The following is a 14,647-nucleotide window of genomic DNA, read 5'->3' as shown; positions in this document are numbered from 1 at the left end:
GTGCCTGGGTGGCTCAGTTGGTTAAGCGACTGCCTTCGGCTTAGGTCATGATCCTGGAGTCCCTGGATCGAGTCCCGCATCGGGCTCCCTGCTCGGCAGGGAGTCTGCTTCTCCCTCTGACCCTCCCCCCTCTCATGTGCTCTCTCTCATTCTCTCTCTCTCAAATAAATAAATAAAATCTTTAAAAAAAATAAAAATAAAAAATAAAAGGGCATCACCATACCCCAAGGTCACCTAGGTTTTGTCCTATGTTATCTTCTAGGAATTGTATAGTTTTGCATTTTACATTTAAGAGCTATAAAAATAAATTTACATTTACATCATATGAGATATTGATCTGTAGTATTCTTTTATTTTAATGTCTTTGTCTGGTTTTGGTATTATGGTAATGCTGGCCACATAGAATGATTTAGAAGTATTTTCTCTGCTTCTATCTTCTGAAAGAGATTGTAGAAGACCGGCAAAATCTCTTCCTTAAATGTTTGACAGAATTCACCAGGAATCTATCTGGGACTGGTGCTTTCTTTTTTGAAAGGTTATTAATTATTAATTCAATTTCTTTAACAGATTTAGGCCTATTCAGATCACCTATTTCTTCTTGTATGAGTTTTGACACATTGTGTCTTTCAAGGAATTGGTCCATTTCATTTAGGTTATTAAATTTGTGGGCACAGATTTGTTCATAGTATTCTTTTATTATCCTTTTAATTTCCCTGGAATCTGGAGTGATGTCCCCTCTTTTATTTCTGATAGTAACAATTTGTGTCCTCTCTCTTTTTTCCTTAGTTAGCCTCATTAAAGGCTTATAGGTTTTATTGATCTTTTTGAAGAACCAGCTTGTGGTTTCCTTGATTTTTTTTTTCCTTTCCAGTTTTATTGATTTCTGTTCTCATTCTTTTCTCCCCGCCCCCCTTGGGGGAGGGAAGGTCAGAGGAGGAGGGAGAGAGAGAATCTTATGCAGGCTCCACACCCAGTGGAGAGGCAGACACAGAGCTTGACCCCATGACCCTGAGATCATGACCTAGGCCAAAATCAAGAGTTGGGTGCTCAACCGACTGAGACACCCAGGCACCCCAATTTCTGGTCTAATTCTTTTTTTTTTTTTTCTGGTCTAATTCTTATTATCTCTTTTTTTCTACTTTGGATTTAATTCGCTCTTCTCTTATAGTTTCCCAAGTTGGAAACTATATTATTGATTTTAGACCTTCTTCTCTTATACATGCATTTCAGTGCTATAAATTTCCCTTTAAGCACTGCTCCCATGGCATCCAACAAATTTTGCTAAGTTGGGTTTTCATTTTCATTTAGTTCAAAATATTTTTAAATTTCTCTTGAGATTTCTTTTTTGACCTATGTGTTATTTATGTGTTGTTTAATCCTCACATATTTGGGGATTTTCCAGTTTTCTTTCTGTTAGTGATTTCTAGTTTAATTCCATTGTGTTCTGAGAGCAGACATTGTAGGATTTCTGTTTAGTTAAGGTGTGTTTTATGGCCCAGAATGTGGTCTATCTTGGTGAATGTTCCACGTGAGCTTAAGAAAAATGTGTGTTCTGCTGTTGTTGGATGAACTGTTGACGTCATTTATATCATTTGATTGATGATGTCGTTGAGTTCAACTATGTCTTTACTTATTCTCTGCCTCCTGAATCTGTCCATTTTGGAAAGAAGAGTGTTGATATCTCCAATTCCGATAGTGGATCTCTTTCTCCTTTCACTTCTATCAGTTTTTGCCTCAGGTAGTTTGATGCTGTGTTGTTAGACACGTACACCTTAAGGACAGTTATATCTTCTTGGAGCTGACTCCTTTATCATTATGCAATACCTTTCTTTATCTTTGATAACTTTCCTTACTTTGAAGTCTGCTCTGTCTGAACTTAATAGAGCTACTACTGCTTTTTAAAAATTAGCTTTAGCATGATATATTTTTCTCCCTCTACTTTCAATCTATATGTATCTTTATATTTATAGTGGGTTTCTTATGGACAAACATATAGTTGGGTCATGTTTTTGATTCACTCTGACAATCTATTAATTGATGCATTTAGACCACTGACATTCAAAAGTGATTATTGATACAACTGGATTAATATCTACCATATTCATTATTGTTTTCTATTTGTTGCCCTTGTTCTTTGTTCTTATTTTTGTCTTTCACTCTTTTTCTGCCTTTTGTGGTTTTAATTGAACATTTTGTATGATTGCATTCTCCTTTCCTAGCATATCAGTAATACTCTTTTACTTTTTTAGTGGTTGCCCTAGAGTTTGCAGTAGTTCATTTACAACTAATCCAAGTCCACTTTCAAATAGCACTATGCCACTTCACGGGTGGTGTGAATACCTATATTAACAAAATAACCCTAATTCCTTCTTCCCATCCCTTGTATCATTGCTGTCATTCATTCTACTCATGTATAAACATAAGCATATACAGCCCACCCTTGAACAACACTGGTTTGAATTGTGCAGATCCACTCATATGCAGATTTTTTTACAGTCCTGTAAATGTATTTTCTGTTACTTATGATTTTCTTAATAATATTATCTTTTCTGTACCTTACTTTAATGTGAGAATACAGTATATAATACATAAAAAATACAAAATATGTCAGTTGTTATTGATAAGGCTTCCGGTCAACATAGGCTATTAGTAGTTAAGTTTTGGGGAAAATCAAAAGTTATACATGGATTTTCACCTAAGCCCTTAACCCCCACATTGTTCAAGAGTAAACCATATAGATATATGTGAGCTTACATAATTGAATACATTGTTGCTATTATTATTTTGAACAAGTTATCATCTGTTAGATCAACTAGGAATAAGAAAAATAATTCTTTTTGCTTTATCTCCCTGTATTCATTTTTTGATGCTCTTCCTTTCTTTAAGTAGATCCAAGTTTCTGACCCATGTTATGTTCCTTCTCTCTAAACAACTTCTTTAACATTTCTTGCAAGCCAGGTCTACTAGCAACAAATTCCCTCAATTTGTCTGAGAAAGTCTATTTCTTCACTTTTAAAGGATAATTTTGCAGGGTACCAAATTTTAGGTTGGTGATTTTTTTCTCTCAACATTTCAAATGTTTCACTCCATGCTCTTCTTGGTTGCATGGTTTCTGAGGAGAGGTCAGATGTAATTCTTATCTTTGTTCTTCTATAGATAAGGTGTTTTTTCCTCTGGCTTCCTTTGGTACTTTATCTTTGATTTTCTGTAATTTGAAAATGATATGCCTAGGTGTAGGGGTTTTTGTCTTTATTTTTGGCATATACCTCTGAGCTTCCTGGATCTGTGGTTTGATGTTTGATTTGGAGAAATTCTCAGTCATTATTGTTTCAAATATTTATTCTGTTCCTTTATCTTTCTTTCCTCCCTTTGGTATTCCCATTATGTGTATGTTCCATCTGTTGTAGTTGTCCCACAGTCCTTGGGTATTCTTTTCTGTTTTCCTCAGTATTTTTCTTTTCTTTTTGGTTTTTGAGAATTGTATTGATATATTCTCTAGTTCAGAGTCTCTCCTCAGCCATATCCAGTATACTAACACCAAACACATTCTTCATTTCTGTTACAGTGGTTTTATTTATCTATCTATCTATCTATCTATCTATCTATCTATCTATCTATCTATCTCTGGCATTTCTTTTTGGCTCTTTCTTAGGATTTCCATTTGTCTGCTTACATTGCTCCTCTGTTTTTCATGCTATTTTATTCATTAGAGTCCTTAGCACATTATTCACAGGTGTTTAAAATCCCTAGTCCGCTAATGCCCTGCTATGTTGGGTTCTGATGTTTGCTCTGTCTCTTCAAATTGTGTTTTTTGCCCCTTTATATGCCTTGTAATTTTTTCTTGATAGCCAGACATAGTGGAATGGGTAAAAGGAAGTGCCGTAAATAGGCCTTTAGTAATATGGTGATAAGATGTGGGGAGGAGAGGAAGCTTTCTATAGTCTTATGATTAGATTCCAGCCCCTAGGCTGTGAACTCCACAAGCATTTCTCAGGTTCTTCTCCCAGGGTCAGAATGGCGAGTGGGCTGGAGCTGGGTATTTCTCTCCCTCAGGTAGGTTAGGCTCTGATAATACCCCAGTAAATTAGGCCCTGGTTAATTAGTTTCCTTTGAAGGCGAGGCTTGTTAACCAGAAAAAGAATGCTCTGGTGTATTTCTTTCTTTTTTTTTTTAATTTTATTTAGTTATTTGACAGAGAGAGACACAGCGAGAGAGGGAACACAAGCAGGGAGAGTGGGAGACGGAGAAGCAGGCTTCCCACCAAGCAGGGAGCCTGATGCGGGGCTCGATCTCAGGACCCTGAGATCATGACCTGAGCCGAAGGCAGACGCTTAAGGACTGAGCCACCCAGGCACTCTTGTTCTGGTGTATTTCAAATGGTTCCTTTTCTTCTCTGGCTGTGGGAAGCCTCAGGGGGTTTTCTCTGATATTTACTATGAGAATCTGGTTGAGCTCCTGAAAGTAAATCTCACAATATTGTGGGGACTCCATTTGACTGGGTCCCCCTGCACTTTTTAACACTCAGAATTGTCTACACTGAGCCTCCAGAAATTTGTTAATTACAGTTCAGGTTTTCCTACCCCATCACTCGTTCCACAAAGGTTTCCACTCATGGGTCTCTGCTCTAGTAAGCCATGATGAATTGTACTTGCCTGTCTGTCTCTCCAACTTTGGGGCTAGCAGTCTGTCCTGTGTCCTCCCCCTTTCTTATGGATCCAAGAAGAACTGTTCATTTTTCAGTCTTTTTACTTTTACTTATTGCTAGGATGGAGCGGTGACTTGTAAGCTACTTATGAGGAATCAGTTTGGAATGCCAAAGTTCAAATTATACACTTTAAATGGGTGAATTTTATGATATGTGAATTATATCTCAATAAAGATGTTAAAAAGTTTTGGAAAAGGAAAAGTTAGAAAAGCTTTCCACAACATTCTAGAGTTTCTAACTCCAACATAAAGGTTGAAATCTGAGAGGCAATCCATTCCTTACCACTTCTACCCAATACCAACTCTTTTTTTTTTTTTAAAGATTTTATTTTTGGGTGCCTGGGTGGTTCAGTTGGTTAAGCGACTGCCTTCGGCTCAGGTCATGATCCTGGAGTTCCAGGATCAAGTCCCACATCGGGCTCCCTGCTCAGCAGGGAGTCGGTTTCTCCCTCTGACCCTTTCCCCTCTCATGCTCTCTCTGTCATTCTCTCTCTCAAATAAATAAATAAAAAAAATCTTTAAGATTTTATTTTTAAGTAATCTCTATACCCAATGTGGGGCTCAAACTTACAACCCCAAGATCAAGAGTCATATGCTCTACCAACTGAGCCAGCCAGGGGCCCCAACCCAAAGCCAACTTTTAAGTCTTCATTGACAGTGTTCTTAATGAATTATTGCATTCATTAGTCTATGTTAGTTAGGTGAAAGCAAGGAAATGTCACTGTTACTCATAGCCTTATCCAAAGACACTTGATCCTTTAGATTCCTTTTTCTGTCCAGGCATCAATCATTCCCAGGAGTTCCTGGAAAACTATACAAGCACAAATCAAGGAAATATCATCTCAAAAGGCACCTAGGGAACCTCCAGGTCAGTTGGTGGTGGGAGTCCTAGAAAAGAATTTTCTCAGAAGTACTTAGGCCTTGCTTGTGGTTATCTTAATGCAATCTCCAAACTTGAAGATGTTATTTTCTGAGAATTAAACTAGTAAAAACTAACACGAAGTAGAGATAGCTGATGGAAGAAACACATCATATTAAGAAAAGATGTAAACATCTTCCTAATAAGAATCTTGAGAAATCCCTGTTCATTATTAATTCATACATTCAACAACTACTTATTGAAGACTCATTATGTGCCAGCCACTGTACCAGGTGCTGAGTTATAATAAACTCTCATGGAGTTTAAAATCTAGAGGGACTAATAAAGGTTCACAGGAAGTTTGTATTTCACTGGACCTGGGATAAAATTGAAGAAATCAATACCCCAACAATTATAATGTACCAATTTCTTACGACATTAATATGTTAGCTGAGGGTAAATGGAGTAAAAAAAAAAAAAATGGAACCTGGATAATAAGAATTTGGTGGTGTTTATTTGGACCATTCCAGAATAAGACACCAATGGATACAAATATTTCAATATTAGAGAGATGGATGATACGATGAAAACAGTGATTAGCTCTTTAAAAATGAATTTTCTTGGGGTGCCTGGGTGGCTCAGTTGTTAAGCATCTGCCTTCGGCTCAGGTCATGATCCCAGGGTCCTGGGATCCAGCCCCACATCAGGCTCCCTGCTCAGCGGGAAGCCTGCTTCTCCCTCTCCCACTCCCCCTGCTCTCGCTGTGTCTCTTTCTGTCAAATAAATAAAATCTTTTGGGCGCCTGGGTGGCTCAGTTGGTTAAGCGACTGCCTTCGGCTCAGGTCATGATCCTGGAGTCCCTGGATCAAGTCCCGCATCGGGCTCCCTGCTCGGCAGGGAGCCTGCTTCTGCCTCTGACCCTCCCCCCTCTCACGTGCTCTCTCTCTCTCTCATTCTCTCTGTCTCAAATAAATAAATAAAATCTTTAAAAATAAATAAATAAAAAAAATCTTTTTAAAAAAATTAAAAATGTTCTTTCATTTTAATCCTAAACTCCAAGACCATGCATTTCACTTTTTCCTAATTTTCTGTTTATCAACCAACTTTTAAATTTCAAATACAGTTTCTAAGGAACCTCAACAACTTAGAAAAGTCATTTTAGCTAGCTATGGTTGATTTATCTTACATATCAAAATTTGGATGCATAATTTGATGATAAATTGATGATGGGAGAGAATGTTTGAGATCTGGGCAATTCTAGGAAATATGACATATGTTCAACCCTCATTTCTCTAATGGGGGAGGCTGAGAAGCATTCCTCAGGGCAGGCTGTTGGTGCATGAAGCCTACATGTAAACACAGTATGGTGACTATGCAAGAAAGGTTGAGGAAGGGGTCTAAACATTGCCATACAAGGTAGGGTGCCTAAGAAAAGTGTCAGGAGTAAATCACACAGCTTAGCAAAATTAAGGACCAGGAATCATAAGAGCAAAGCAGCAAGTTAGACAGTCAAACAAGAAATGATGCCAACACATTCTCCAGGTAACGAAACTAAGCCAGCAGCTGAATTTGAACTTATTCTAAGATCATTTTCATTGCTGGTATGGTTTAATGGGGCTGTAAAAGGATACCCTGGACCTTCCTCCAAAGGCGAAAGCTGAAATGTCCTGAGTTTGTACCGAAAAAGAACTTGGGGCCCTCTGATAGGCTTCTCAAGGGGGCTTATGCCCATTCTAATGATTTAAGTATGGGAATTAGCTAGGGTATTGCTGGAAATCTAAAACTTTGTCCAAAATATAATCAGCTTTACTCAGTTGTTGAGGTTGGTCACTAAAATTCAGGATTTAGGGGACTTGGCAGAGAGTGAGGGGAGAAAAAGGACTGAACCCAAAAGAAGAAGGTCATCTAGACTGAGAAGGCCATGTGGTTAAAATCCACTATTTCTTCTATCTTATACTCTCTGGTGGTGGTCTTCCTGTTTTCAGCATGTCAGGAAAAGCTAATATGCACAGAGAAAAACCAAATGATATCTCACCTTATATGTCATGCCCTGCTACCAAATGATGAAAGGCATATTCTTTATATTGATCTCAGGGTACAGGAAGGTATTTAGAAGGTTCTCTTGCACTTCCTAGAGCTCTCCAGATATCAGTTAGCTATTAAGGTGTTGGCATGCAGTCCAGGCAAAGAATAAATGCAAAAATTATAGTTATTATAAAAGAAGGTATTCTGGAGGAGAGAAGTGTCAGAAGATGTTTAAAGATAATTCTGTAGCAGCTAGATAGGAAGAGCACTTCAGCAAACCAGTTGAGGTTTTCTAAAGTACCTGGTTCATAATGCTCTGGCCATTAGCCCTTTTAAGTAGTGGATAGATAAATGAAGATACAGAAAGCTTTGAACAATACCTTCCAAACCAGGATAAAGCTAGACATTATTGCCAGGAAGCTGAATAGTTCATGAAGACAGAAGATCTCTTTAACAGTGATTACCTAAGCCTGTCACAAATGGGGGACAATAAAGAGGATGATGTATGCCATACTCATGAGCCCATTCATTACTACAAGGACAGTGTCATGACTATGGAATGGGTATAGATCTATATTTAGTCCACTGTGATGAGATGATGAAGATCATATTAATGATGCTAGTAATAGTGTCCCAGGACATTTAGGAATGAGAAATAGGCATGGCAGTCATCCAGGTGTGACTCTAACCCAAGAGAATAGGAAATAGCATACTATAGGTTTCACATATTCAGCCAACAAATACAGAGCACCTATTACATGTTAGGCACTGTTCTAGACTCAAGGGGATCCAGGTTGGAAAAAAAAATGGAGCTTACATGGAGCTTACACTCTAGTGAGGAAAGCAGATATTAAACAAATTAGTCAAGGGGTGCTTGGGTGGCTCAGTCAGTAAGCGTCTGCCTTGGGCTCAGGTCATGATCCCAGGGATTGAGCCTGGCATTATCACAGCCTGCTTCTCTGTCCCTCCCCTGCTCGTGCTGCCCCACTCGTGCTCTCTCTTGCTCTCTCTCTCAAATAAATAAAATCTTAAAAAAATAAACAAATTAGTCAAATAGTGATAAGTGTTTGAAGAAAAATAAAGCAGAGCAAAGAAGCAGAGTGATAAAGGTGCTATCTTAAATAGGGTGGACTGGAAAAACCTTGCTGAGATGACATTCTAGGAGGAGGTTTGAATAAATGGGAGAGAAAACCAAGCTACCCTTTTGAAGGAGAGCTTTCAGATAGGGAGAATAGCAAATGCAAAGGTCCTGAGGCAGGAACAAGGTAGGAGTGTCACAAAGGAGGGTCACCAAGATTTCCTCTGGGCTAGAATCAGAGTTATAAATGGGCTACAATGACTTGGTGGGTTGGTGTGAAACACATACAGCAATTAGGTATGAACTTCTGAGTTGAAACAAATATCTATCTGGTCCTCTCACTTCTACACAACTCCTGGATCTCACCTGGTCATTATCTGAATATAATCTGTTTTCCTCCAATGGAAGTTCCATAAGGACAGACCCTAGACATGGGCATAAAACCACTGTCTGCATTGGAGAGTCATCTTTAGCTCTGGCTGGGATAGGATGACCCCTGGAGACAGAACAGTCTCCACTAGCCATTAATATTAATGTTTCTGACATAAAGCTTAAGACAATGGTTCTCAGTTCCAGTCTAGCAGAGTCAGCATCACCTGGATGCTTGTCAGAAATGCAAATTCTTGGGTCCTACCTGGAACCTACTAAATCAGAAACTCTGGGGGTGGGGGCTCAACTACGTGATTTAACAAGCCCTCCAGGTGATTTTGATGCACAATAAAGTTGGGGAATGATTGTTGCAAGTTGTAGAGGTCCAAGACCACCATCACTTGAAAAATAAATTAGCATGCTTGGAAGGCTTGGATGGCTCCTATTTTCACCCATTAGGATCAAGTTCTTGGGAAAACTGGCTCAAGAGAGGTCACAGATAACAAGATGACCCCTACTATAGGTTGAAGGTGCCACCTTCAAGGCTTGAGTGGGTCAGAGGAAAACAAACTCTTCAGCTGAGGTATGTAGTCTCAAGTTTGGACCAGATAAACATTTTCTTTCCTTAAAGAAGTAAGCTTTGGGGGATATCAGAACAGAGAAGACAATAATTATGTAAGACAATCTGGGAGTCTTCCATTTCAGATCAGCTAACACCTCATCAAGCATAATGTGAAAGGGTTAGCTGGTTAGTAAGTCCATAATCCAACGACTATACCTTTAGTCTCTTAAATACATTTCCCTGGGTTGACTGAGAGGCAGTTTGATAGGGGACCACCCAGACTAGGATGGTCAAAGGGGATGCATAAGATTATCTCTATTAGTCAGTGGAAGATGAAAAAAGTGTTCCAGAGGTCTACTGGCATCCTTGCATATTTGATTGAAAGAAGAGCATCTGTAAGACTATTTTCTTACTCAATGATCTTCCCCATTCAGTTGACAGTTGAAGTGCCCTGAGAGTTTCAGCTTTATGAAAACTCAAATTCTCTGGAGCTTGTCCTAGAAGGCTGGGACCAGGAGATCAATGTTGAATGGCAACTAGGTTGAGATTAAGACAATCTTTACAGAGGCAGAACTCCCACTGATTTTCCTTCAACAAGAGTACAGGCTCTCGGGTCACTTATAACATGGCATCTATATATGGAAAAGCTTGTCTCTAATGCAGAAAACAAGTACACCTACTTGGAAGAAACTTGGGCTGTGGGGAGCAATCACCTCCATGTATCAGTTGCATTCAGTGTTGAAGAAATGTTGCATCCTGGTCTGCATAAACCAGGACGTGAGTGGTTTTGACAGTCCTACTGTCAAAGGAAGAGAACGGTGCTGGGAACTGGGCAATTCTGGTGACAGATCATCTAAATGAAGGAAGGAATATGGTAGTAAGGTCTTACACCTCCAGGGATAAGTGGTAACACAGGGAGCAGATGGGGGTTACACTACTGTCCTGGTACACTCCCTCATTTGCAGCCTGGTAAATAGTCATCTCAGGAATCCCGGGTTGCCAAGGCCAGTTGTCCATCAGTGGCCAGGAGAGGTGTGTGCAGAGGAGAGCTTCTGGGTCTAGTGGGCGGCTGGATCTGCTGGGTCAGAGCCTGGCCCACAAAGCTACTATTGCCCCTGAGCCTTTGTGCTGGAGGTCGTTGTCTCACGCTCTCAGCTCTCCAGGAATTCTAACCACCTTTCCTTGCAAAGGTTAGGGGCCTACATGACTCACTCCTTTGCTGTGTCCCAGTGCAGGACCGAATGGCTTCCTTCTGTTGGGAACTGATCCTCCATAGGCCAGAAACACACACACACACACACACACACACTCGGGGCCTACCTTGTCACAGTACAGGCAGGGCTGGTCTATTCTAAGCTGCTCTTAGTGGGAGTCAGAGAAGATAGTTAACAGCAACTGCTTCCCCGCCAAGTGTGAGATTAGAAACAAAATGTGCTCCATTTCCCATTAGGATTAGAGCTCAGCTTGTCCACACACAGCCTCATGTGGAGTCCCTATGAATTCTTCAGGCTGACAGCAGCAGGGGGACATCAGGCCAGGGTTTTGGGGTGCTGTGGCATTGGTATCTCTTGGCTCACCTCTGCCAACCATGCTGTTTGATGGCATGACTTCCTTGCTTAGGCCCTAGGTGGAGAGGAGCCAGGTGGTGGCATTTCCCATTTCACCAGAGTGCACAACCGCTCCTGCCGCCTCCAAGTCATCCTCAACCCAGGAGCCAGATCCTGTCACTCTTCAGTGAGTTCCCACAGCTGGGGAGTGGGAAGACCTAGAAGGCCCAGCATGATTTGGCTCTTATACTATCTTTACAGTTCAATCTCCAGCTACTCTTCTCTCTCACCCGAGTTGTGCTGGCCTTCTCTGCTCCTCCAATGAGCCAAACCCCTTCTCAATTCAGATCCTACAGTCCCTTTTTCCAAAAAGCTCTTCTTTCCCCTTTTCCTGGCTAAGGCATACGCATCTTTCAGGTCTTCCTTGGAAAGTGTTTTTCCAACTTCTCGGGCCAGAGTAGGTACACTGTTATTACACTCTGATTATGTGGTATTATTTTCACTGTACTAGCATCATTCTAATGATCTGTGTGTGATGATGTGATTGCTGTCTTACTCCCAGAGAACAATAAACTTGATGAGAGTAGGCAATGTACCTGTTTTGTTTGCTAGTCTATTCCCACTGCCAACTACAGTGCCTGACATAGTATGTGTTCAATCAATTTTCTGGGAAGGAATAAAAAGGAGGGAGGTAGGGAGGAAGGAAGAAAAGGAGGAAGGAAAAAAGGAAGGAAAGACGATAGAAAGCAGGCAGGGAGAGAGTCAGAAAAGAAGGAACAGAGGTCCCATTGGGGCTAATTGGGAAGACATTTGATTCTCCATCTCTAGGGAGAAAGCTGGAAGGGTTCACTGTAGCTCTCACCTGAGGCCTCAGTGTTTAAAGGCACAAGTTAACATCAGAATTTTGTTTGTGGGATAATGCTGAGTTCAAACCACAGAAGCGGCTCCAAATGGATCATCAGAGCTAAGGGGGTCTGCGGTGACCTGAGTTTTAGGTATAGAGCAAAATGAGAAAGGGAAAAGCAGGGAAGATAAAGGCAAATAAGAAATAATCTATACAAAGTCAAGGAAATGGAGGACAGGGCCACCAACTGGACTTACTTCTTGTACCTAGCAGCTATTTATGAATGGGCAAAGCAGGTCTGATAAAAGGGACACAGACCACGCACAGTTGTCATATACAGACATATGTTGCTCCAACATCTTAATAAGTTCGTATCCTTGTGTATAAACCATTTTCCTGTGAGTATGGTTAACTCTAGGTTCACTAAAATGAGACTGAATTAAGTTATAGTTTGTGCATTTCAAAGCTTAGGATTTAGCCATGGTGCCTGCCTGCATAGTGTCCTGCCAGAAGGAAACTCTGCCTAAGCAGTCCACTGCTCCCTCCCTTCCCTACATCTCTATGGCATCCTCTTTGGAAATTCAACATTTTGAACCAAAGTTATCAAGCTCTTCGCTTACACGCTGTCTCATGGTATCTCCCTTCTTGATCACAGGCTCCTGGGAGAAAGGGAAAGTGTCTAGCTCATTCTCTCATCTATTGAGCCCAGTGCAATGACTTTGAATAGTAATGGTTCAAAAAAATTATTGAGGGGCACCTGGGTGGCTCAGTCAGTTAAGCGTCTGCCTTTGGCTCTAGTCATGATCCCAGGACTCCACTTGGGGCTCCCTGCTCAGGGGGAGTCTGCTTCTCCCTCTCCCTCTGTCCTCCCTCTTGCTTGTGCTCTCTCTCTCAAATAAATAAAAATAAAATCTTTAAAAAAAGAAAAAATTGAGTAAGTACTGCTATATATTTCACAGGTGCTGAGACTGATTACTCCAATGAACTTGTTAACATCTTGAGGAAGACCACTTTAAACTTGAAGTTCTTCCTCAAACATAAGTTGGACTCAATAAATCATTTTCTGTAAACTATTAGAAGAATGACAAGGTTATGTCTTTATACATAATTTTTACAACGTCTCTATTATTTCCAGTATATTATTGGGCACATGGTGGGAACTCAATAAATGTTTGCAGTGAACTGACTCCAATATAGATGTATTTCAGTTGAGAGGAAACAGAGATGCTTCTGACATTTCATATAAATTGTTTATGAGTTAAATGCTACTTAAATACATATAAATTTGTTATTAAATGGATCCCTAAGATGAATATTTTTTACAATATTTAGAATCACTTTGTAATATAAAGCTCCTTTATGTAACCCATTTTTTGAGTTTCATATTTTTACATATCCAGGTTGTTGATAATAGGATAAACTAGGGTGCCTGGGTGGCTCAGTTGGTTAAGCGACTGCCTTCGGCTCAGGTCATGATCCTGGAGTCCCAGGATCGAGTCCCGCATCGGGCTCCCTGCTCAGCGGGGAGTCTGCTTCTCCCTCTGACCCTACCCCCTCTTGTGCTCTTTCTCTCTCTCACTCTCTCTCTCTCAAATAAATAAAATTTAAAAAAAACTCAGCATTTAAAAAAATAGGATAAACTAGATTAGTGCCTTATAGGCATGAGGAGCCAACTGAATCACTATTGATTAAATCAAGCTGTTCTTCATAGACAGTACTGTCCCTCTTTGTAGTTTCCCAGATGATCTACTTACTCTCAATGTCTCCCCCACCACACACACACATTTTCTCCCTGTGTCTTAATTCAAATTTCATAGTTGTATCCTAATTTATAATGTATGCATAAACTTCATTTCCCAATACTCCTTTCCACCTCTCCCCACCCCCTTGTTTAACCACATGCCTCACCATTTTTCAAAATAGGTATGCCTTCCATGGTGCCTGGATCATCCATAGCAGGTAGAGACTTCAGGTTGTCTATCTCAGGTGGTGACTTTTGTATGAGCATGCTGGAAGTTGAAGCTTCCCCAGCTGAGAAGCAATATCTCTAGGTTACCCTCAAGGTGGGATTCAGGGAAAGGAGTGCTACTTATTCTCTTTCATTTCCTCTGTAACTCTTAGCTGTCCAGGGCCTTTTCCCCCATAATCCAGTGAAAAATTAGAGAAGTCATGACTTTTCTCAACAACTGTCTTACCCTAAAAAAAAGGTTCTATTCCAAGCAGAACATGTAACTAGCTACTTTGAGACTGTGGTAGAATAGAAAGTCATTTCTCTCTGGGACTCTATCTTACAGGTTTTAGTGTCAATTACAGTCATAACAAGGACTCGGACAGATGAGCCCAGAAAGGGATTCACAAAGCACAGAGAAATCAACTACCAGGTCATGTGCTATAAATCTTGTCCTTCCTCAACTCCCTGGTGCGTCCTTCGTATCTGCCTGGGCCTATTCCCACACATGAGACCAAAATCTCTCCGTCCTTCGTATCTGCCTGGGCCTATTCCCACACATGAGACCAAAATCTCACCTGATACTTGTACCAGGAAGAGACATGACTCAGAGACAAATATTTTACTATATTGGGGATGGAATAAAGTCAGTTGGCCCCTAACACCTACATTTAGACTAGTAAGTTTCACATCCCATACTGAAACTCCCTG

The 14,647-nt window shown here is 40.4% G+C and overlaps 1 protein-coding gene across 2 annotated transcripts in view; it reads right to left on the bottom strand.

Annotated features, from left to right (window-relative positions):
* PFKM (phosphofructokinase, muscle) overlaps positions 1-14,647 on the bottom strand; it is a 45,693-nt gene that overhangs the window by 28,946 nt on the left and 2,100 nt on the right. The window contains exon 2 of one of the 2 annotated variants that reach the window (XM_081821565.1): positions 13,897-14,019. The exons of the other annotated variant lie outside the window; for it this stretch is intronic. Within the exon in view, the coding sequence (XP_081677691.1) occupies positions 13,897-14,019 (123 nt within the window). The remainder of the gene's footprint in view (positions 1-13,896; positions 14,020-14,647) is intronic. 2 annotated transcript variants of the gene reach the window in all.

This window comes from Leptonychotes weddellii, chromosome 5, assembly GCF_054177405.1.
Source record: "Leptonychotes weddellii isolate Sample4059 chromosome 5, ASM5417740v2, whole genome shotgun sequence".
NCBI lineage: Eukaryota > Metazoa > Chordata > Mammalia > Carnivora > Phocidae > Leptonychotes > Leptonychotes weddellii.
This window is presented reverse-complemented; position numbering and strand designations above follow the sequence as displayed.